General features: G+C 40.7%; 1 protein-coding gene across 1 annotated transcript in view; it reads right to left on the reverse strand.

Moving 5' to 3' along the window:
* Positions 1 to 24062, reverse strand: part of MTHFD1L (methylenetetrahydrofolate dehydrogenase (NADP+ dependent) 1 like) — a 154167-nt gene extending 130105 nt beyond the window's left edge. Inside the window, exons 1-7 of the mRNA XM_015592388.2 lie at positions 23949 to 24062; positions 22795 to 22845; positions 22650 to 22703; positions 19246 to 19370; positions 18685 to 18785; positions 17563 to 17699; positions 5172 to 5283 (exon numbers count right to left, since the gene is read on the reverse strand). Of these exons, the coding sequence (XP_015447874.1) occupies positions 5172 to 5283; positions 17563 to 17699; positions 18685 to 18785; positions 19246 to 19370; positions 22650 to 22703; positions 22795 to 22827 (562 nt within the window). The 5' untranslated portion in view covers positions 22828 to 22845; positions 23949 to 24062. The remainder of the gene's footprint in view (positions 1 to 5171; positions 5284 to 17562; positions 17700 to 18684; positions 18786 to 19245; positions 19371 to 22649; positions 22704 to 22794; positions 22846 to 23948) is intronic.
* Between the last annotated feature and the right edge of the window lie 964 nt (positions 24063 to 25026).

Consider the following 25026-nt stretch of genomic DNA (forward strand, 5'->3'; position numbering starts at 1 on the left):
GAGCTGGTATCAACTTATAAATGCATGTTCCCAGAGCAGAATCACAAATACCCACGTGAATGAAGGCTATTTCACCTATAGAATTATACGGTGAATAATTTCTCCCATAATCTCAACCACTGCCTTGCATAAAATAGAAAGTGACTAAAACCAACAAAGATTTTAAAACATAACACAGAACGCACATAAACATAAAAATATATTTTAAACCTTAGAAAAATCTCGGAGGAACCAATATTTCTCTTTCTGAGAAACAGTTATCTGAATTTCAGTCATGCTCTTGATGTCCTACTTTCGTTTCTACTATATGATCCAATGAAAATTAAGTGTAACACTTTTTTAGTGGAAAAAATGTCAGATGGTTATCTCAAGGTGACTAGATCAGAAATTATTATTTTTTTCCGTGTACTATTTCGTATTTCACAAATTTTCTAACATGCACACTGTATTGTTTTCATAGTAGGAATTGATGCATCTTAAAACTAAATTAAAAGTTCTGAATCTGGAGAATTCGAAGCCATTAAGACGGTAACTCAGCCAATCAGGAATACGTCCTCAAGAAATTTCATGGCTAAAGAGAATAGAGAGAGGAAATCGTTATGTCCCCACCTGCCTGTGTGGGGGGAGGGCCCCACCCAAGGTTTGTCTACTCTTGCCCAGCAGGGGTCCAGTCCCAAACCAAACCCATCTTCCCACTTCTCCTAAACACTTTCCATTAACTCATGGTTCCTCCAGTGACAAGTCAATGAATCACTTTAAAAGACAGCCTTTCATGCTTAATTTCTGTTCTATTAACCAAACTTTCCACAATAAGGAAATTTAAGGCTAAAGTGTTATAATACTTCCTCTAAAAATCAGAACAGGCCTTTCTGACAGGAGCTCTTTTGAGACCTCCCTGGGACTTCTGCCAGAAAAAATGAAGTGGGAGGGACCAAGGCAAATTCTTTCGTTTTCTTGCCATCTCAGTTATATGGAAAATGTTTCAACGTTTTTTGTTTTTTTGTTTTTTTTTTTCTTTGCAATCTGGCCAAGGGCATCCTTTTGATCAGAAAAGCACTGACCATACAGACTGAACTTGAAATATTTTCTACTCCTCCAGGAGAACAAGTTACTCCAAAAAAAAAAAATTTATGTGAAGGTTTGAAAAGAGAAAGAACTAAAATTTACAAATTAGTACTGATAAAACTTTCAAAAAATGCTGGTGAATAGTTTTGAAGTAAAATATATTAACCTTGAAGGACAAATGGTAAAATCCAATAAATAAAATTTCAGTACAATTTTTCTGACAATTGTCAGGAGTTTCACTTGTAACTTAAAACATCTGAATTCTGCTATCAAATGACTATGTGTCACTTTTTTAAAAAGAATACAGCATAAGAATCTTCAGAGAAAGGAACATAATTAAAATATTAATATTAGCTTATATAAGCAGCCCTTTTGAAATTGCTAAAACCAAATTAAGAAGGAAATAATACAGACTTGTTTATTCTAAAGGGCTGAGCCTTTTTAAAAAAGTAAAAAACATGAAATATATTGTATTGAGAGCTAATTGAAATTTAAAATGAAAAACTAGCAATAATATATCTTAGAGATAGGTCCAAAACATCTAGAATTTCCTGGGGAAAAAAATTAAAGAAAAGAAGTAATAGATACAGTGGATTTTAGAATAAAGTTCAAAAGTCAGAAGCAAATATTCCAAGTGCATTAGAATAATGATTAAATTACACGCATGCCTAATTTTTACTCTAAAGCTGCCTTCCAACATTCTCAGAATTTCATCGGACCTCTTCCTTCCTTGGACTTGATTTTTCAAATATAAACTTACATTCTGCTAACATGAAGTCCGAAAGCTATTTTGTGTGTTGGCAACAATGAAGTGGAGGGAGTGAGTGGACCAACATTTACTGGCAGTGACTATGAGAAGGGGCCCTGCGCCCGAGGCGGGCATCTCATTTATCCTTCCCCACAGCCTTGCTCCCATCTTACCCAAGAGGATAATGGAGATCAGAGAGCTCGAGTTATTTGTTCAAGGTCACACAGCCTATGAGTACACTGCAGTTAAGAGTTAAAACAAACAAATCAAACTCAACTCTGAGCCAGATCAATGCTGACCCCAAATTCCATGGTCTTTCCACTGCATTATATTCCCTTCCAATCCATAAGAGGGAAGGCTCACTGTCCCCCACTGTCCCCCAGCTCATTAGCATACGCTCTGGGATACAGCCCAGGGTTCTACCCCTTCTTCGTACTAAATAGAATTATGTTTGCTTAAAATTATGCTGTAAACTACTCTGACCCACAAAGTTGCTGTTTTAATATGGTCCTCTGGACTCGAGACAAAAGACCAGTTTCTTCTTTGTCTCATTTGTTACATTAGGAAATAAGTCTTAATATTGAGGCACAATATGGTCTGGCGTTACAAAATCATAGCCCACTTCTTTTATTTGAAATATTTCTTTTAATAATAAAAAAATTAGTTAACTTTATAGCTAGAAAACTGAACATTGCCACATCCCTGTTGTAAATCTAAACATCAGAGTCATGCCACAGAAGACTGAACAGACCCAACAAGTTAGGTGTAATTGTTTTCTGAGCACTACTTCTGGGATGTCAGCCATCAGGAAAATCCCTCCAGAGATTAGATATTCAATAAAATGCCTCTATAGAATTACCTCATCATAAAATCATAAATCATCATAGCCCATCTATTGTTATAGGGAGAGGGGGGGGGTAGGGAAATTCTGTACCATTAAGATGAGTATAAAAATTTCATTATAAAACCCTGCCTTCATTCAATCACGAGTTTATTAAAAATTCTTTTGCTCTTAAGTTTAAATAAAAGCACCTTTCCTTTTAACAATGCTTGAAAAAGACTATTCGTTTGTTCAAAGCGGCTAGATTACACGAAAAGTGGGGGGAGTCTTATACCAATTTACTCGCAGATTAAATTTTCATACTAATCAAAGTTGCTAAAATTAAAACTCGGACTATTGAGAAACGTAGTGCTGTTCTAAATGGTACCAGCTGGAAAACGTTCATCCATTTTTGTCAGCGCAGCATTTTTCATCTTTGTCTTTGCCCTGTCAGTCCTGCATTTAAGCGGGAGACACGTTCAAGGAACTGTGTCTAAATCTGCAACTAACTTAAAACTGCACTCACTGTATAATTCTGAGCTTATGTTTGTTTACTCATCTAACGTTCAGTATTTACTGAGCACTTACTATGTGTCAGGCACTATTCTGGGCTCTGGGTGTTCAAAAACAACAAGAAAACTACTACTGGACCAGATAAATTTAAAATTAACTGCATCAGTCTACACACAGAATTGATAAATGAAAGCAAAATGCCTTGGTCTTCCCCACCCTGCAAGAGAATCGTTATATCGAAATGTCATGTTTTAAAGAATGTCTTTAAAAAAATAAAAGTCCTAAAGAGAAATTGATTAAAAATAAGACACGGTTTCACTAATAAAATATGTCACCTTCATATAATCATAGGACCTAAAGGGATTCCAAAAGCACATAGAAACAGACTCTCTTATCTCTAGCCAGGATTGTGCCAAAATTGTCCTAAACATATAAACTCTAATAAAACACAGCGAGTAAATATTATAGCAAAGAAACATTCATTTAAAAGAAAAGTCATAACTGACTTTCTTAGTCTAACTAGGATTCTGAGCCATGTCCACCATTTGATTTTTTCAGGAAAAAAAATTACACCCAGAAACTACATTTATTTCAAAGAAGTTATTTAGAGCATGCCTTCTATTTGTTAAAAAGAACCATTAATCCCACATTCATATTATACTGCACCTAACTGATGTATTCATCTATAATACTCTTTGTCTAAGAGCTGAGTACAGGAGCATTCTGGAAAATTCCTGAGCATCTTCCCTTGCACTCAAGCCGCCCCACCCCCTTCAGCCCTAAGGGGTTTTTGATCTGACTGGTCAATTCCAGGAGAATTGGAGGGAGGTCCAATATTTTTCTTTAAAGAGTTATATAAATTTCAGTAATTCTTTTGGTATGTATTTTCTTTTCTTTCTAAAATATTCCATACAATTAAGTTGATTGCTTTTTCACCAAAAAAATGACAAATGGTTCTCTCGAGGTGACCAGATCAGACGTTATTTTTATTTCTTCTGGATACTATTCTCTATTTCACTCTCTTTTGTGGGGCCGCCTAGAAGGTTTCGAGTTCTAGAATCCTAGTGTGGTACTGGCAGAGGTGAAGAGGGCAGAGGCCTCCACCAGTTTGGCTCAAGTTCATATCAGCTTTGGGGGGATAAAAACATTGCCCTCCAGGCCAGCTCAGGACACTCCTCCTCTCCATGCTGAAATCTGAAGGCCACAGGTAACAAGAAAGGAGACTGGACTCCCTTTGCCAGTGTCCCCTGCATACACAGGTTACTCCGGTACTGGGGAGGGAGCTGGGTGTGATCCAAAACCGACTTTGCCTCAGTGTGTCCTTCTGTGAATGAGAAAGGGACAAGCCCTTGTGGGCCTGCTCCTACCGGCCCCTGGCTGGGTACCCTGGTGCCGCCACACCCTGAGCTACTCTAACAGTGGGCCTGGTGTGGTCCAGGCGCTCCTGGATCCCTTGGCGAAATACCATCAAATATCAGATCAGCACCAAGCCTAATGCCTCTTCCATTTCTAATCCTGACGTTTTTCACACTGTTCTGAGGTGTCTCGGGGCTGGAAAAGGGGCCATCAGCACCAGGAGAAATCGGGGAAATACGAGGGTTGGTCTGCATTTCCCATGCCTCTCGGCAACTCTGTTTTCATCTGCTTTTACATGGTGAGGGGTAGCTGAGATTTCTTTGGGAGAAAGGATTCTGCCGCCTTTTAAAAGACTATGAAAACGACTACTTCTAGTTGACCTCACACATGCAGAAATGATCTGTTTTAGGTCATGACCAATGTGACGGCTTGATGCTGGACGCCAGCAGGGGACGGCAAAGAGACAGCTGCTGTGGCCGCATCTCGGCTTCTCTTCGCTGGACAATATGGTTTCCGTGGGAGTAGCCCAAAAAGTAGGCATGCCAACATTCTCATATGTTGACAATGACCAACACTTTAGGAATATACTCTTTTGAATTAGGTGAACATTTCTCATGCCGATCAAACCTATTTTTATCAGTGGCCCAGTGTCAATTTTAACACATTTACCTGACAGGAAGTCATGGGAACAGTTGAGAACAGCAGTTCCTGGTTGTATCCAAGAAAGCGGAATTTCTTCTGGCTTGGGCGAGCCTAAGACCACAATGTCAGCCTTGTGAAGCTAAAAAGAAAAACAAAAGCACCACACACCTTTTAATCTGTAGCGTCAAGATGTGAGTAACGAGCAATGACAAATGACTTCAAGGTCAGAGATAATCCCAGTTCCAGAGTTTCGTTCCACACTAAGACAGGAACAGAATCACCTACTGATTGACTAATGTAGCGCACATGACAGAACGTAACAGAACGTGAAGATCGTAGCTTAGAAGGAAAAGACTTTACCCATTTTCTTCAGGGTAGTCACTTCAGCATATAACCACGTACCATTTACATGTTTTCAGCACTCACTGCAATACCGAGAAAGGAGTTGGGACAAAGAAAGCTCTGCTGATGGAAGGGAGACTGAAAGGTACACTGGTGTGGGTGGTGTCCTCACGCAGCAGCTCAGGAAAAAAAATAGGGATCATTGTAGTGAAGCCCCTTGAAGATCTGACCAGCGCAGGGGGCCTGCTGGCCTGTACAACTGCGTCATCGAAATTAGAGCCATATGGAATTTTTACTAGATCTATGGAAGGGTTTTCAAGAGCTCGAGAAAGAATCTCATTTTCCTCAAGGCGCTGGCTAGTCTCTTGTCAAACTGCTCTTTTTTTTTTTTTTTTTTTAAGAAAAGGAAAGAATGCAACCACTACTGCAAAACACATTCATCATGTCCATCCCGTCCGGGTTTTGACAGCACAGCGCCGGAGGCACACGTCTGGTAGGAAGGTTATGTCCAGAGGTAGGATAAGAGGTTGGCTCTGAGCGCGAGCAAAGAATGACCACCCGTCCCAGTACCAACTAAGCCACCGATGACCTCCAATTGGATCCAGATGGGGAGGCGCAATGGCGAAGAAGGAATCTTAGACCCTTGCAGGAAAATGGCTACGATTGCACGTGTCCACTTGGTGCGGTCGGTATTATCTCACTGAATATCCCAAATATGTGAGGGTGGCGTTACTACACCTATCCAACAGACAAGGAAACTGAGGCTCGGTGATTGTCAGTATGTCATGGTACGTCCTTTTTCCCTAGTGGACCCAGCCTTGGAATTCTCCGAGGCAGAAAGAGAGGGGAGCGTCCCACTGTCTGCTCTCCGCGCTGAGGGCCATCCCTCCATTGCTCTTTCCACAGACTTCAATGACCGCAGACTCTGCGATCAAAGAGGAGCGGAAGACAAACACAAAACAGGCTGATCGCCGAAGAGGTCGGGGAAGAACCGAGTCTGCTCCTCAGCCTGGTGGTCCGGGGCACTGTTTAGATCAGAGGCTGCATTCGCTAAGTCTCTTAGGCATCCTGGGAAAAGAGATGGCGGTCGGGGGAAGCAAACCCGTGACAGTCCTATCTGGTTTATGAACAAAAAAGCCCTGATCTCGGGCAGCTCCAAGTCCCTGACAGAGGAGGAACACGGTAACGATTCAAACACGTGTCTTTTCAAAGGGCCGACAAAGCCAACTTCTAAAAGTTAACATCCCAGAAACATTTGATCATGCAAACAGGACAGAGTGAATTAACATTCACTGAGTGCCACTAATGAGCCGAACAGTGCTTGCTGCTTTTCAGTCCCGTACTTAAGGCACAGGAAGATGAATTCACTGAAATGGCATCTCAGTGAATCAACTATATAAATCGCATTAAAAAGACAAGTCCCAACTAAAACAACCATTCTTCCTGTATATTCACAGCCAATTATACCAGTAATCTAGTGTGTTAATGCCACACGTGTTCTCTATAGATAGATCTGAAAAGCAGCTAGACCTCAGGGTGATGTTATATTTCGGGGAAAAGAATGTTCTTATGGGAAGAGGATTTTACACATATCTGAATAAGAAAACGTACTTCTTCATTTACCTATACCACTGCGGATATTCATTCAGAGAAAGTCTCAAGAGAAACATAAATGTTTAACACTTGTTGACAATGATCAGCAGATAAGAAACACCATTTTGCCGTATTTTCATGCACAATAGCAGCAGAAACAGAACATGTTAAAACACCTATAAAAAGCTAATATGTACAAGACTGAAATGTTCATTTTGGAAAAAGCCGGGGATCACAGGTTCACATAAGTCCCCTAAGAACACTCAGTTTCTTACACATGGCATCTTTGATACAATCTATTCTTTTCATTACCTATAAATCTCAGAAGTCTCATTCCGACCCCTCAACTCTGGACTGAAACAAAACTAAAGTGGGCTGTGCTAATAAGTGACTGAGAGACAGTCGATCCCACAGAGAAAAGACAAAAATCAGCAATGATCGCATCCTAGCTGCTAATTCTTTCTGGAAGGGAAAAGTGCAAGATGCTTAAATCCATAAATAACCCACTGAGGACCAGGGAAGATTTTATTGAGCTAAAATTCAAGGAGAATTATCGTCTCACTGGCAGTTTCTACTTTCCTCCTTCCAAATGGGAAAGACCCTGGCCAGAACCTGGCCTGAAACTTTACCTCATAACAAAATATTGCTTTCTCTGCTGAGACTTGAGTGGAGGCAGCTTAAAGAGAACCGCCCACTCCCCAGGCATAAGACCAAATGTTAAAACAATAGCAAGACATGGACACGTAGCCATTTAACGTGGAGCACGTGGGAGTCCTATAGAGTTTAGAGGGGAGAGGGAGGAAAGATGTGATTTGCAAAGTTCGAAGGAACGTCATCATTTTGTATTTAGCAAACAAAATGCATTGAAAAATTTAAACTACAGAAAGTATAGCCTTAGCCTTCTGGCTAGAAGACAGAATTTATCTTCTATCAACGTGTTTCGAAAGGGTACCTGTATTTAAGAATCTCAGGTATGAGATTTGTGTATATTGTATACCAAAAGTTGGGATGGGTTTTAAAAAAAAGGTTGAGAGGTATTTTTGAAGAACTGTGCTTTATATTCCTGAGACCTATGAAACCTGTTTCTATACCTTTCAAAATTATCTACATAGTACAGAAAATAAAGTTCAAAATGAAGAACAGTACTTTACAAAATCAACAACAGGTGCTTTCTCCAGCAAAAACACACTTCTAAACTTACAATTGCTAAAGAGGATAAAAGCGATCCAGCTTTCTTTAGCGAACACACTCATTCACCTGCCATCTCTCGAGTGCCACTTGGGGCAAACATTGAGAATGCTGAGGATTCAAAAATAAAACTCCCTGTCTACAGAGTTTAGAGCTGGGATCTTCAAGATGGCGAAGCATGAGAGAGAGAGAGAAAGATGGAGAAGCACAGGGCAAACCAATGAGATGGGAAAAGAAAAGATCGAACACTTGAATTCTACTTATTTTGCCCACAAAGTTGGGAAAAAAGTTTTACTAGTATTTAATAGCTGGATCGACATCCTGTTCTTGCTCAGTCAGTCCCTGTGTGTCATCTGCGCAGCTGTCACACACAGAAAGTACAGGGAGGACTCCGGAGGAAGGGAGGTGGCCCCTTACTTGTTCTTCCACTTTCAATGAATGGGGACACAATGAGCCTGATTAAGTGGCTTTATAGGTCACATTATCTCCCACAGAAGGTTCTTCACAGTGCTTCATAGTGACAGGGAGTACCTGTGAAATTTTCTGTGGCACGGAGGTTCCTTGACTATCTCATGGCAAAGTCCTAAAAAGAGTTAGGCGTTTTTCTTTTTTAGGAAATGTCTCGTTTCTTTCCCTAAAACCAAATTTGCTGACCTTTTCTTGATAATAGACAAGTAGCTGTCAGACTAGGCTACTTTCTTCGTCCTCACATCATCACACGTTTTAGGAAGATTACTCTGGAAGCTGGGCGGACATTGGACCGGAGCGGGTGACAAGGAAGGCAGGAGACTGAAACACGCAAGAGGAGACATCTGGGAGGAAGCTGGGTGCCATGAGCCTGGAACTGGGGAAGGCCAGGGAGGCTGGGGCTGCCGGTGGGAGCTGTCAGCACATAGCTGTAGTTAAAACCAGCAGTTTGGATAAGATCTCCAAGGGAGATCTGGGGAGGACTGTCCTAAATAGTAAGAGAAGAGGAACAATGGACTTGACAGTGGTGTGGCTCAGGAGGTAGGAAAGAGGGACGGTATTTTAAGGAAGGCAAAGGAGAAAGGGTGTGGCTGACAGGCTTGAATGACATCCAAAGGCTAAAAGCGAAAAAACCCATTTTTGGCAATTAGGAATTAATCAGTGACTTTACTACAGAAAACCCCACTTCATGCGCAGCAAGTGATCTCATCCTGGGAAAATCTTCCTTTCAGGAATTGGGTATGTTTCTTTTTTCTACTGTCAACCATGATCAGAACAGATTATTGGCCTGTTATCTATGGTTATTTTATAAATCAGAATGACTACAAGCCAAATGAACAATTAGGGATTATGATTACAGCACTTGCGGACCAATTTTTCCCCTAAAGGATAATAAATGACCTTTTTTTTTCCTAGAGGTTCCTACATTCACCTCTTACATCATCATTCGATGTATTTACTGCTCAGTGTATGATAAAAGAATATCACAGATACTTGGTTGTGTCCAACGTTATAGAAAAGATAATTAGTTCATCTTTAAATGACCCTGATACTCACATAAGTTATGACAAACGATAAAATGAAAATGTAACCTCAAATCTAGTAATGGATATATTTCGGATGATTCATCAAAAATAATTCTCTTCCTTATAGAAAAATAAAATTAAAAAGTCTGAGAGACAGAGAGACTACGTGTGTGTGGGGAGGGGCAGGGGGTGGAAAGGAATCTACTATGACAAAGACTCAGAAGCACGCAGCACAAAAACGAGGAAATGGCCAAGTGACAGTTCCCAGAGCAATGCTTAGCAAGCCACATGTCACAGAGGCATGGCAGCCTTCATGATCTGCATTTATGCTATTAACCACATAGTTTATGATTTTTTAAAATTTATTTTCATTTTAACTTTTCAATTTTTCAATTACGGTTGACATTTAATATTATATTAGTTTCAGGTGTATGGTATGGTGGTTAGACATTTCTATAACTTAAGAAGTGATCCCCTCAATAAGTCAGAGACCCACCTGGGTTGTCTACAGCACGTGAATGCAAATTGATGTGGCTGTGGGATATTAGCTTTGCATTTCCCGACACATCTATGCTTTCCAATTCTGAACCTCGAATTGCACATCAAGATTTCTGCATTCCACTTCCTTTGACTAACTCCCTGGGTCTTAGTTGCCTCCTCTGAAAAGTGAGAGAGCTGCACTTGACAGAAAGAAACTCAGGTGCAGAGGGTGGAGTCACAAAACTTGTGAGGCTCTACTCCTTTGCATCGATGACCAGGGTCAAGGCACTCTGCATAACACCTCGTTTTCAGGTGTTTTCATATATTCATGAGATAACATAAGAATATGAGAAAACGAAGTCTTTACACAAATGTAAAGTGCATTGTTGTTATAGATTCTGTTTAAGATTAAAGTATTCTGATTCTACATCCTTAAAAAGCATTTACACTGGAGGAGAAGGAATGGCAGAGCCAGGCTCTGCCGATGATGCGGAAAGGTAAACAGAGATGATACGCAGGTGGACTGGAGATGTTACTGGCCTGTTCTCTGCAGGACACAGCCTGGAGCCTTCTCCTTTTGTGCAGTCTGTACCTTGAACCACGTAAGACTAACAAGCCGATTTGGCCACATGTCCATTAGTTTCAATAGATTCTCTCACAAATCCTTTTCTCCACATTGCTAAATATAAATGGCCTGATTTGGGGGCTTTGTAAAAAGTTCTGTTCACCTTTCTCTCTGGTTTTGATGAGCACTACACTTGATCAGGAAGAAGCAAGAGTGAAAAGAAAGGGCGCTGACGTCCAAAGGCGCTTGCAGACCCTGAAGAGTCGAAAACCTGTCAGAGCACAGGGGCTTACGTTACGCAGGTCACTTAATCACACATTACCGAGCCACCCTGGCTTGGGCTTGGCACCCCAGGATCTGTGGTGCCCTGGGGCGGGGGGCTATTTTCCCCACCCGACCCTCAGCACAGTGGGGGAAGAGAGGGACTCACAGCAATGAGGTGGTCCTGTATGTCTGCACCTCTGACCAGGGTGTCCTCACCCCACCCTCAGTGTGGAGGACACCTTCCCCCTGAGGAATGAGCCTGGAGGGGTGGTGACAAGCCCAGGCCTCCGTCCGGTTCTCTTAAAGGGGTGTCTGCGATTACTGTGAGCATAAAACAACAGTGAACGCATCACAAGCCTAATGTTTTGGGCCTTGGTCTCTCTGATGCTCGTGATTTGAACTTTCAGGCACCTTTGGGTTTTAAAGGTTAAGAGATTAGACTTTATGTGATTACCTGGAAGAAGAGCTGACATGGATAGTGGCGAAAAATATAAGCTGTAGTGCCACCTCCATCATTTTAAAATTACAGATATTTGGAAAGTCTCTTTACCTCTCTGAGCCTCAATTTCCTCATCTCTGATATGGGGAGAATGACAGTCCTGTCTAATCGGATGACGACGCGGAATAAGTGAGAAAACACGAGTAAAGGATACTACCTGGTTTAGCGTGACTACTAACTTGATTTACGTTAACTACCATTGTTGCTGTTACAATACGTTACTAGTTTAAGTGTAGCCTCTCCTGTTAAAAATAATTATCCTGCTCATCAGTAACATATTTAAAGCATTGGAAAAAAAAAAAATCTGTCAACTGAGAATTCTATATCCAGCAAAACTAGACTTTAAATAAAGGGAAATTAACACACTTGCATATTAATAAAAGCTGAGGGAGCTCTTTATTGCTAGATCTGCCCTACAAGAAATGCGAATGGGGATCCTTCAGGAAGGACACTGGATGGTTAAGTCCAAGCTGTATGAGGAAATAAGGATCTCGGGAAGAGTCAGTATTATTGCATTTTTGGTTTATGACTACACTTTTTATTTCTTACAGTATTTAAAAGACAAATGCATTATAAATTATAAATACATATATGTTTTAAAGGAGAGTTATTACGTAACTCACTAATATAATACGGTTTAAAAGCTATGATTTTCCCCCCCATCTTTGGAAAAGAAATTATTCTTTTTTCAAGATTTCACATGCATAATACAAATATATTTAGAATTTTCCAATTCACTTTTAAAAGTCTTTTATATGCTATGCACTGAATTTAAACTAGAAATGACTTTATAATTTAGCTTTGCTCAAAAAATTATATACTTTGATCTTTCAAATGTGAATGAGCTATATTTTTTCTTTCTTCTGTTAGTACTAGTTTTGGAGGTCTCTGTGCTCAGAGGAAAAATGAGACCCTCTGAGAAAAACAAAACTAAACAGTTCTCTTATTTCTGGGTTACTTCTTATACCCGTCGCTGGGACTGCTGAGATTTGTCACAGCTGGAGGCTGTTCACCATTGTCATCCAGCTGCATCTAACACAGATGCAGAAGAGGCCTTCAGCTGGGGAAGCATGTGAGGGGGTGCACACACAGAGCCGCCCACTTCCCTAGAGAGGGATGCCCCCCTGCCTCCTAAGGACTAAATGCAGAACATTCTCTCACCTCAGACTGCTTCTGGCATCAGGGTGAACTCATCTTATCTGCACATCTAGGACAATTCTCACTGGGCAGATGGCTCTGTCCGGCCCTCACAGAGGGGTCATTCCACCCCAGGGGCTGAGGAAGCAGAGTGTGGGGCCTAAGTCTGAGGGAGGAAGGAGGGCGATTCCTTAGCCCTATGTAAAAACATCACACCCAGTGCTCTGGCTCACTGACCTCTGACGCTCCAGAACATGAAGCTAATTTGGACAAATGCCCAGACAGTCTGTCCCTCCTCCACATCTTTGAAATGCATAACGCATCTCAAAGCTCAGAATCAAAGCAGGATGCTGACTACTCTTAATTTTCAATGATATACTCAGATGGCCATAAGCTATAAAGCTACCAAATACAGAAATCTAAATCTACTATTATTTTTTTCTAGAACTCTAGAAAGGCAAATCTCAATTCCTTGTGCTGAGGCTTCATGGGGATTTCACGCATAATCAATATCCAAAGAAGGTCCTTAGACTCAGGCAGGTTGAAAGACAAATGATCCATTTCTACGTAACTAATCTGATGTAACTGTTCCTCAAAACTGTAGGGCCTGGAAAGAATAGTAGGTAAAGCGAAGCCCCCAGCAGACGTGACGTGAAGTAAAGTGGGTTCCCAGTATCAGAAGAATCATGGGAAGGTGGAGGTCTACAGCCGCAGAGCGAAGGGCGCCTGTTTCATTAATTAAAGGCGAGGGCACTCCTGGCGAGGGCCGAAGCCGGGCGCCCACTGTCTCCAGGGCGCCGCCTCTTAGTTTGCTTTGGTTTAGTCCCCTCGGCCTCTGCATACTATTGGGGAACCACAGAGACAGAGCGACTTTCTCCTTCTCCCCAGCCACACGGTGGGAGCATGTATACCAGGCTTCCAATGAGATCCTGGATCCTGCTCTGGTTTACCTCCTTAGGATTTGCTTGACCCACCTGCCTTTCCCCCTCGTGGATCAATTATACGTCTGCAGGGTGAAACCTACTAGTGTCTTTCCTGATTCACCATTAACAGCAGCCAAGCCGTTAATGTGACTATGTAGAGGTGCCAAGTTCTGAGCTGAGCAAACTTACACGATTAGTGAATTCTCACAGCAGCTCTATGAGTGAGGAAGTATCGTGAACCTGTCTCAGTGACAAACAGCTGTGGGTTCAAGCCTTAGCTCATGAGACAGGTTCACAGAAGTTAGGCAGCAGCTAAGGCTTGAACCCACAGCTGTTTGTCACTGAAGCCTATGTTCTACCACTTACTGAGGACGCCAATGTGTTTAACTCCAAACCTTCGAAGGCAGTTCCTGCTGGTTGCAGGAGGCTGGGGTTACTTGAAGGTCATCCAAAACTTCAAAGGCTATATGCAGTTTAGGAGGTGGTAGACAAGACTCTAGTGTTACATGGTCACCCCCTGACCCCTGAATCCCTCACTCTGTTGGCTTTAGAAATCTCTAACCGGTTGTCCATCAGAGATTCTTGTTCCATGTCAGGTACAAATATGCACGTGAGAAATGCTTCTCAAAGACAATTCCCTTTGACCTAATGGCTATAAGCCTTTGCTTACCCTTTTCTTTCCCCAGCACTTATCATTGCTAATAATGAGAAGCTAAATGGACTAGAATCTTAAAATGCACTGTTATTCATTGCTGGTGAAATTAGAAGACAAAAATCCCAATCTGTTGTTAAATTTATACATTCGATGTCTTTCGCAGTGACGCTTTTCCAAGGATGGGGCAAGAGTGGACACAGCCTGTCCCGGCTGGGTGCCCCAGGATGCTAACCTGTGCGTAGATGTTCTTTGTACCACATTAACTGCCACCGCTGTGGTCTGCAGAGGGCCTGCTGACCGTTTTGAAACAAGGCCCAGCAATAGCCTGCGTTTTAGAAATAAAATATAGGAATAGTGAAAAGTCAAAAGTCAAGCAGAAGTATGGAGGCATATTAGCAGGGAAGTAAGTGGCTAGTGACATGCTAGGCTGCTAGCTTGAAAGACGAGAAGATACAGGCTTTACCCTGCAGTAGGATGGGAGCCTGTCATACATATATAGGCCAGGTAGAGGGGGCCAAATATTAGATACCAAATAAACTACGGAGACAAGTATGGGGAGTCCTGAACCTTCCTTTCCATATTTTTGGCTACAAAGATGAAGCGATAAAGAGAGTGAAAGTTGACAGGCTCTAAGATTCATGGTGGTGCTGTTTTAAGTACCAAGGACTTAAGAATAAAATGTGTGGGTGCAACATGAGTTATTAGAGAAACTTCTTACATCTACAAAACCAGGAAAGTTACCCAATTTCTAGATTCTCTAGAGAGTAAAGCTACTTAATCGTTCTCAAAGTTAGAAAGATTTATACCAAAGAAGGCATGTGATTTATTTCTATAATAAAAAAGTATTTTAAAAGATGTCTTTGTTTTTCAAAAATACAGATACAACTAGCAAAAGTATCTGTGACAGCTGTGAAAACATTCGATTGCCAACGAAGGCATTTTTCTCTCTTTCACCACAGCTGTTCGGTTCAGGGCAAGGTTTATTTTCCTCTCCTACTAAGCTCCCAGATCAAAAATTCTGGGTTCTAAATGACAGAACATCGCCCTTGAATTTTCTTGAGTAGGCTGCCACCATGTGGTGACCGCTAAAAAAAGCACCTAAGTTTGAGTGTAATTGACAGACCACACTCCTGAGCTGTCTGAAAACAAGAAAAGAATTAAATATCTTTGATCCACTCGCCACTCAAACATTGTAAGTCTCAGACCAGAGGCCTGTCTTCTCTGGTTTCATTCACATGTGACAACGGAGGAATGTGTACTTTTAGATTTCATTCTGCACTAATTTACTGTACTTCGTGTGCTGTTAACTGCACTTTGCTTGAAATGTGTGGACTGTGTTGTTATTTTTTGAAATGAAAAAACTTTATCAACTATTTCAGACATGAAAATATAAAAGAAGACTATAGCACATCTGGATATCCCACCCGTTGCCCAGTTTAAGAAAAAAAGACATGACGATTACAAGTGAATGTCCCCAAGTCTCCCTTCTCCCCTACATCCACATCTTTGTCTCTGCCAAACGTTTCTGATTTATTTGGTTCACAGTTCTCATTCATTTCTTTATACTTTCACTTTAATGTGTATGTGGCCCTAAAAATTTATACTTATAGATTTGCTTTTAGACTTCATATAAATGGTGTTTATGAAATGAAATATATCCTTCCGCGATATCCTTGTTTTTTTCAATGAATGCTGTTTTAAAAAATTCTTCCACGTTGATATTTATAGCTCTAGTTTTCTTTCAAAATTATCTTGTTTTTGTCCTTGTGCTTCCTTATTAATTTTAGCATCATCTTGTCATAGTCTACATAACAATATTATGTCAGGATTTTGATTCAAATCCATAGATTAATTTTGGGAGTATTAGTATCTTTAAGATATTGAGTCTTCTTGTCTATGAACATGGTATTCCTGCTTTATTTGGGTCTTAATGAGCTTCATCAAAATTATATAATTTCTTACAAAAGATCAGATATGACTTTTGTTAAATTTATTCCTAGGTGCCTTATATTCTCATTGATATTGGAAATTGTTTTTAAAAATTTAATTTTCTAACTGTGGGTGTGCTGTTTAAAAATACAATTGGTTTTTGCATGTTCCTTTTATACCCAAGAACCAAGCTTAACTCTTATTAATTTTCATATTTTTAAATATGCACTTTTTATATAGATAACTATATCATCTAGTTTGGTATTTTCTTTCCCAATCATAAAATTTTCTTTCTTTCTTTATATTGCTGCTAGAAATTCCCATATAGTGCTGGTAAGGAGTACTGATAACAGGCATCCTTGTCTTTCCTAATTTTAAAAGAAATGTTTCTAATATTTCCCTCTTAGATGAGATACCTGCTATAACTTTCATAGATGTTTTTATTGAATTAAGGAATTCCCTTAAATTCCTAGTCTAAGAAGTTTTCTAAAGAAATATCAGAAAGGACACTAGATTTTATCAAATGACTTTTCTTCATCTACTATAATGAGTATAGTTTTTAATCTGATAACATGAATTACATTAATGGATATTCTGAAGTTAACTCACCTTTGCAATCCTACAATAAGCCCGACCTGGTGTTGGATTCGGTTTTCTAATATTTTGCTAATAATTATTTCATCTGTATTCATAAGTGAAATTGGTCTGTAACTGCCCTTTAGCATCTTGTCCTTGCCTGGCTTGGGCACTAATAAAATGAGTTAGGAAGTGTTCTCTTTTTCTCTATTCTCTGGAGAAAAGATTATGCTCTGTTCTTTGACTGTGATAGAACTAATTTGTAAAACTTCCGATTGCCTTTTTTGTTTGCTTGTTTGGTGGGCAGATTGATTCAACGTCTTTGATGTATATAAGTCTATTCAATTTTACTTAAATCCATTTTGCAAGTACGTTTTCTAGGAAAGTCTTTTCGTACCAATTTTCAAATGTGACAGCTGAAAGTTGTTCATATTTCCTGTTTTAAAAAATAATTTTTGTTTCTGTGGTTATGTACCCTTGTTTGTTCTTAACATTGCCGGCGTTCTCTTTTTGTCTTGATTATTTTGGCTAATGGTGTGTCTATTTTGCTAGACTTTTCCAAGAACCAACTTTTGGCTTTATTGATAATCTCTCATACATATATATTTTTTTCTATTTTATTAACCTGTGCTCTTTATTGTTTTCATCTTTTGAGATCTTCTGCTGATCTTTCTCCAACTTCTTACATTAAATGCTCAGCCTATACATTTCCATCCCTTCTCCTTTTCGAACATAAGCATTTAAGCTCACGTTCCGCACAGGGATAAGGCTTACCTTGCTTTGAAGCTGAGGTGTTTTCCACTGGGAGCTCATTGTCATGGACCCTTTTCTCTGGAACAGGCATTGCAGGGCAGCTTCCAGAGACCCATGGGCTCCTACTATCAAGATCTTCTTTCCATCTAAGTTGACACCTGCTCACCAAACAGAAATCGATATTACAACCAAAACATCCTCCCATACAGCTTTATCCTAAGGAAAAATAGCCTTTTAAGACCTGGCCCTCTGAACACCAGCCTACAGTGACTATCAGCCGTGATCTCCTCTCTATTTTTTTTGATGGAACAGTGACCGCGAATCATTACTCTGATAACCCATATGATGGAAAAACTGTCTATTCGGATTATCTCAGAGATTTGAGCTTAATGGCTTATCCCTAAAGGTGTGTCTTGAAAGTTAATCTTCCAATAGAACTCTGGTATAAATTTTGGAATTTTCGTGTGATTGTTGCTTGTTCAGGTCGGGGTGGGGGTAGCGGTATTTGCTTCTTTTTTTTTACTCAAGTTGGAGTTGAGAAAAATTTAGTTAGTTGAATTTTTATGTACTCAGCTAGAAAACCCTTAACCATATGAAATGCTCAGTAGTAATTTACTCATTAACTTTAATAACAAAGAAAAAGAAATTATTCACTTCTATGTCACTGACATAGAAGTACCAGGTCAAAGGGAGAATGATGGAAATTAAATACTGATTTCTCAAGGAGATACTGCTCACTGATAAATCCCAATCTAGGTTTTTATACCTAAATTATATCTATCAGCTTCCTCATTTAAGACTTAAATATAAATGGTTTTCTAGGTCTACATATGAAACTTGAAACATTTTTCATTGTGGTTATTTTGACTATTTTCAAGAGAGAAGATGAGAATTTGTTGAAAACGGGTTAATCATTCATCTTTAACAATTTCTATTTTAAACTGTAATACAGTTAACCTTATTAGAAAAATCTGCTGTAGTCATTCATATCTCCCAAAAGATGATAAAAATAAAGTTTACACTGATTACCACTTCCATGTTTCAATTAGAATCTTGACATTCTAGAAACAAATCTTAATTAAAAGATAATGTAAATGTAAAAAAAAAAAAGAAAATTGCAGCATTTCTGAAGGAGCATCATACCTGACTTTTCAAGAAGTTCAATTACAGCTCTGGCCACAGGTGAAACAAAACATTCGTGGGCATCCCCACGAACCAGCTTCCCCAGGTTTATATCTGTTACTCTGAAAGCAAAAATAAGGCAACTGGTAAGTCAAAACTGGGTCAAAATTCACTCATTGGCAACTTACATGAATTAATTTGAAATAATATCCAAGTCAGTGTTGGACAGGTAGGATATATTAAGTTATTAAACGTAAAATAAAGAATGGGCAAGAATAAAAGCCATTAGCTTCTTAGAGCAGCCCCTAAGGAAATTTGGCTGTGGTCCTGTGAGTCAGGATGGGTGATCTGGCTCCGCACTATAAAATGTAACTTCCTTAAAAAAAATTTAAAGAACCCGTAAGCTCTCGAAATATTATATGATATTTAAATGATATTAAATTTTAAATGATGTTGAATATTAAAATAATTTCTTTCCTTTCTTAATTACTGACATAGTTGACATAGTAGAATAAAAAAAAAATCACAGCAGAAAACTCGTTTAGCAATTAGAGTTGATTATTTTCTTTTATCTTTTCTCACCCATCCACATCCTTTTCTGGCTTCAAGGCATTGAGGACTTTGTTGCTAAATGAGTTCTCGGAGATCTGAAGGGCAAGGCCATGTACTCTGGTGTCTTCATTAATCTTCAAGATTTCATCTATAATCTAGGAAGGAAAGACAACTAAAATGTATTTTGCCGAAATAAGACCCAACATAAGAAGTTTTATATAAAAAACAGATTCATAAAAATGCATCTGTTAGAGTTTCTTTTTTACTCCTTGTTAAAGACTTGGTGTGAAGCACGAGGAAGAAGTCTATTTTCTCTTTTCACCATGTTGATAAAAGCTCAAGAAAAAGGCTTGGCTGAATTTTTTTTTTTAGTGACTTCTCAGTCTTTCTTATCGCTCTACTCTCTGCCAGAACAGAACAGAACAAAACCAAAGCTCAAGACTTAATAAAGTTAAGACAGACAAAAGACATTCACTGTCCACGATCATGTTTAAGCCAAGCAGACTGCCAACTGTCCAGGAACGCCAGGAAGCATGACTCTCAGGCACTGCACCTGGCCCGGCCAAGCCAGTGTTTCAAACACGGTATGTTCAGAAAAACCTTACTAACCATGACAACCAAGAAGTCGTCACACAGGCCCTCGTGGTCTGTGGATCTGAACGGCACACAGAAAGTGTTTCCAAAGGTTTGTGATAGAAAAACTCTAAATACAGATATCTCCTTTGTATAGGAAACACTAAAATAATTCACTGTTTATGAAAAAGACCAAAGTTCAGTTTGGGAAACTAATGTAATAGCTAATGAATGGCTAAGTATGGCTTTAAATAAGAAATATTCTGTCCTTTTTCTGTTTACCTCTATTTTATGCCAGGTGAGAAAAGATTCATTTCCCTTAATATTGTTTGTTCCTAAATAAGAGAGGTACTAGCCTGTGACATGGATCTCACTATGAGGAAGGGTTGGTTTACCATTTTCATTTCACCGTCTAGCAGAAATCACTACGCCATGAGAAGAAAAAGCTTTTTGATGTACAAACTTCAGAAAAAAAAATTTAATCTCATCCATCCATCCATCCTTCCTTCTTTCATTTATTCAATAAATGTTGAGTGTTTTGAGCACCTACTGTGACCAGTACTAAATAAAGGAAATAGAATAGTAAAGAAAATATTCCCGCCCTCATGGAGCTTATATTCTAGTGGAGAAGACCACCAATACCATCACGACTAACAACAACAATAATAATACTATAACCTTTGAAAATGATAAATGATGTAAAGAAAATTAGAACCAGGTAAACAGGGTAAACAGCTGACAGGGTGATGGCAGGTGAGGAGGCTAGTCAGAGCACGTGACCTGTAAATAGCGCCCAGAATGATGAAGGCACTACTGTTACATGTAACTAGGATGTGGTAGAAGCGGCAACAACGAAAGCTTAATGAATTCAGATCTTCACTCTTTTCCAACATGATAACACCACGCAAATTCACATTTATCGAAATTTCAAAGAAAAACAGGATATCAATGACTCCTTATCAAAAAAATAAGTCACGGAAAAAAAAGTCAAGGGCTAACAATACTAGTGGCAAAACAACCTAAGAAATGCAAATTCGACTGCAGACAATGGGTGTCCTTCTGCAAATGGACAACAGATTTCTCTGCTTTTCGTTAATACTGGTACAACAGGTGTCAATATTTGTAATATATTACAGTGGCAAATGTGGCAGAAACTTTTTGCCCAATAACCAGTTTCCCTTCTTACTTAGTAACAAACTCTTGAGTTTTATCTGTGATGAGTGATCTAAGATCACCTGGTGTAAAGACTCCATTTCCCAGCTTCCCTTGCATCGTAGCCAAGCAGTTAGGTTCAGGCCAGTGGAATGGAAGCAGAATTGTGACTTCCAGGAAAGGTCTCCGAAAAGAAGAGACTGGGGGCCTGTGTTTGGCTTCTGGCCTTCCTTTTTCTTGCTGGTGATAAGAACTTTTTGAACTGAGCCCCATGACCCTGAAAATAGGGCCAGTTAAGAATCTCCCCACCCTCTGTGTACTGCAAAGAGCCACATTCCCTGGTTGACTTAGTTAAGACTCACTGATACTGCCTTATCTACCCAAGATAAGGCCAGACTCAGATGCTACAAATTCCCATTTTTTTTTTTTTTTGGTCTCATAAATGATTAGCTGAACTACTTGTCCCCACTGATCAATCCAAACAAAACGCCTGTTAATCACAGGTCCCTAAACTTTGGCTTACTCTCATTCCGGTGAACAGACAAGCCCCTTCTGAGAACAGGCTGGCCTCGGGCACAACGTTCGCTGATCTGCTATCTCATCCAGCTGCCATTTCATCCCATTTTCTCGGAGTTGAGTTCTTTCTACCCTTCTCTATCCTTTGTAGGGAAGAAAAACCCTTTTGGCTAATATCATTGGCATGTGGGTCTACGAGTGCTTTCCTTATCGCAATAGTCCTTTTCCCCACCTTGCAATAATCCTTTTCACTTACATCTCTCCTTAGTAGGTCTGGGTTTGTTTTTTTTATTTGACACTGGATAAAATGTGGATGTGACATGTAGAGTTGAATCTGCCATCGTGGATATGAGGTAGCAGACAAAGATGGCTGAGCGGCAAGGTCAGAGGAGCCTGAGTTTCTAATGACTTTGCGATGTCATTACGCCAGCCAGGGACAGGCTGCTTCCAAATTTTATTCTTGTACAAGAAAAATGAACTTCTGTGTTATTTCAGATTCAGCTGTCTGAGGTTTTCTATCACTGAAAGTCAAACCAGATTTTCACTGCCACAGCCAGTCTGAAGACAAGCTGGCCAGGAACCCACGGCCTGGGGTCCAGTTCCCTCACCACGACTTACAGGGGTGGCCGCTTCCCTCTGGCTTGCGATGACCCTAGTGAAGGCTGCCATTCCTGAGGGCAGGAACAACTAAATCACATGTGACAGCAGCTAAAGAATCCTAAGGGTCTTTTTTATCAGCTGCCCCAAAACATGACCCAAGGATTTACAGAATATTATCCCCGGAAAGGATCCTGAAGATTATCTCATCCTATTCGATTGATAAGGCAACCCAGAGAAGCCAAAGGAACTGCCGGCGGGCAAACAATCTGTCAGGACAGAGCAAAACCAGAACTAATCCTCCAGACGCTGCTGCTGACAGCCAGACCATTTTTACGAGATGACGCTGCTGCTACCACTGAAGAACAACAACCAACAGCACCGCGTCACAGCTCACGCCTTCGACAGAAACATGCAGGAAGGGACAAACAGATCAAGGAGCACGGGCACTAGAGAGAAACGCGAACTCCTCCCTTGAAAAGTTCAGTCAGAAGAAAAGGTTCGATCTGTTTCAGCCACAACTAAGAGATGCTAACGGGTACGTTAGGTCCAAAGAGGAGAGCGAAGCGGGAGTTCTGGTGCGCCGCTGTCATTACCTCGTCCTCGCCGCTCTCTGGAGGAAGGCAAATGTGAGCGATGTTCAGACCAGCCTGCAAAGAGAACACACGGTTATGTTATCGCGGGAAGAGAAAGTATCGACAGAAAAATTAAAACGGAGTTTTGAAAAGCAACGATGCTCACCTCCTCGGCCAAATTCTGATTTACTTCCTGCATCAAGTTATCATCACCTGCCTGAGAAAGGGGAGCGAGGAGAATGTGACAACATAAAAACATCTTGAAAAGGCACAAAACATAATACGGAGACTAATTTTGTGTTTATACGTGATCTAATCACAGAGATGATCGGGAAGATGCAAAAAAAAAAAATAAATCTTATTGCTCATAAACGGGGACCGATGGCTGTGTTTATCCACGCATCGGATTCTCAGTTTTTCAAATTATGTCACTTTTTAAAACTAATAGTCCTCCTAAGGCACAGTTAGGCGCAGAGCCAACATCCCTTTCTAAAAGAGGACACCCAGGCGGAGTCCTAGGAGGTCCAAGTCTCCTGAGTCATTTTTCTTTCCACTCTTCTAGCTGGCCTGTCTTTGTAGGGGATGTGGAGACACCTCCCAAAATGCAAGTAACTGGAGCATAGCTCTAGAGTCTCCAAAACCACAGCGCCGATGGAACTAACACTCCTATTTTGATACATTAAGTCCATGCCAAAAATGACAGTAGCAGCCCAACTGTTGTGCTGTGTTGGTTTACAGGCTTGGCTCGCTGCACGATTTCCCTGCACCTGTCATCACATGGGCGTGCCAAGAAGGATGGCAAACGGTGCCAACTGCAGTTGGGAATGAAGCAGCCGCAGCCAAAAGATGTGCTCGAAACGTGGAAGTACATCTGACATGTAATGGCTTTGGCTCCTCGAACTCAGGCAGGCTTTAAAAGACTTAGCAGTAAGATTACCCAATACCATGTCTCAGCAGCATCTGTCTTCCACAGAGACAAAGGGGAACCTTTCCCCCCTAACACTTTTAAATCAGGATAAGCATTCATGAGCACACATGGACCACAATAAATCCTGTGTAATGGAACTTATGTGAGTGCCAACCTCCTGACCTCTGAAAGCTACCCACATCAAAAGGAGAAAGACTCCTAAACGACATGCTTGGGCGGAGGGGTACCCTAACCTGTAACCCCATGGAAGCAAAATGACCAGAGGAAGGGAAGATGACAGCAGTTCCAGCTGAGCCCTCTCTTCCCGCAGGGGACTGGACCTCTGCATACAATTATCTTCTGAACTGGAAGGTTTCCTAAGATAGCAAGACAGAACCACATTCTCAGCTTACCTGAATAATAGCAAGAACCGGCTTAAAGGCAGGGTTTTTTTCTTGCAATAAACTCAGAACTTCTTTGGAATTCTGAATGACTTCTCTACATTGAGAAAGAAAAACAAGATATCATGTCTTGTTAATGACTAGACAGTGTGGGTACAACAAAGTTCCTCAGAAAGTTTGTTACCGTAAGTGAACATAATTAGACAACACAGGACGTGTCCCAAGTGGAAAGTGCAGAGGAGAGCGGGGAGGATAACAATGAAATTATGAAATACTAATCGTATGAAACATGATAATCCAATTTTAAAAATAAGCAGAGGTAAACCGACTGGATGTTAACAGCAATATTCTAGGGGTGACTTTTTCCTCTTGTATTTTCCAAGGTTACTGTAATAAAGAAGTCTGGATTTCTTTACAAAATAATCTTCTTCCACAACACTCTCCCCCCTTTCTGGAAAAAGAGTTGGGGTCCAGGGAGAAAGCAAACACTGGTGGAGGGAGGGTAGTGAAGACAGGGAGTTGGGAGGAGGCTTGCTCTTGGAAAAGAAACGGTGGCTCAGGACAAATTCCAGGTCCCAGAGTATAAAGAAGGAACAGGAAGGGAGAGAGGGAGGGAAAGCGAAGGAAATGCCGCGGACATGCTGCGATGTGTCAGAATCTGATCCTCTCCCAAAGCCTGTTAGGGAGAGAGCCTCTCGCTCCTCTGGGCCCCACGTTCTGCATGTGGACCTCCCAGAAGTCCCAGTAGGGGCCAACTCCACCTTAGCACCACTGGGGTGCTAGCCCAGAGCGGGCCAGGCCTACGTAAGGTGCGAGTCGGGCTCTCCTTCCGCAGCCCTTCTGAGAAGGGCGATTCCAGAGACCGCCTTCACCACCATCCCAACGAATATTCCCACCTGCATATGACGTTGGCTTTTGTTCCCCTCCCATGATAAAATAGACAAAAAGCTCAGCCAAGGCCCTGCCCACTGTTAAGCTGGGGACCATCTTTAATGTGTGCTAGCTGGATACGATGCTGCCAAATTAAGGCTGCCAGACATTTCGCAGCCTCCCTTGCAGCTAGCTGTGGCCCTGCCAAGGAGTCGGGGAG

This window comes from Pteropus alecto, unplaced genomic scaffold (assembly GCF_000325575.1).
Source record: "Pteropus alecto unplaced genomic scaffold, ASM32557v1 scaffold176, whole genome shotgun sequence".
Classification (NCBI taxonomy): Eukaryota; Metazoa; Chordata; class Mammalia; order Chiroptera; family Pteropodidae; genus Pteropus; species Pteropus alecto.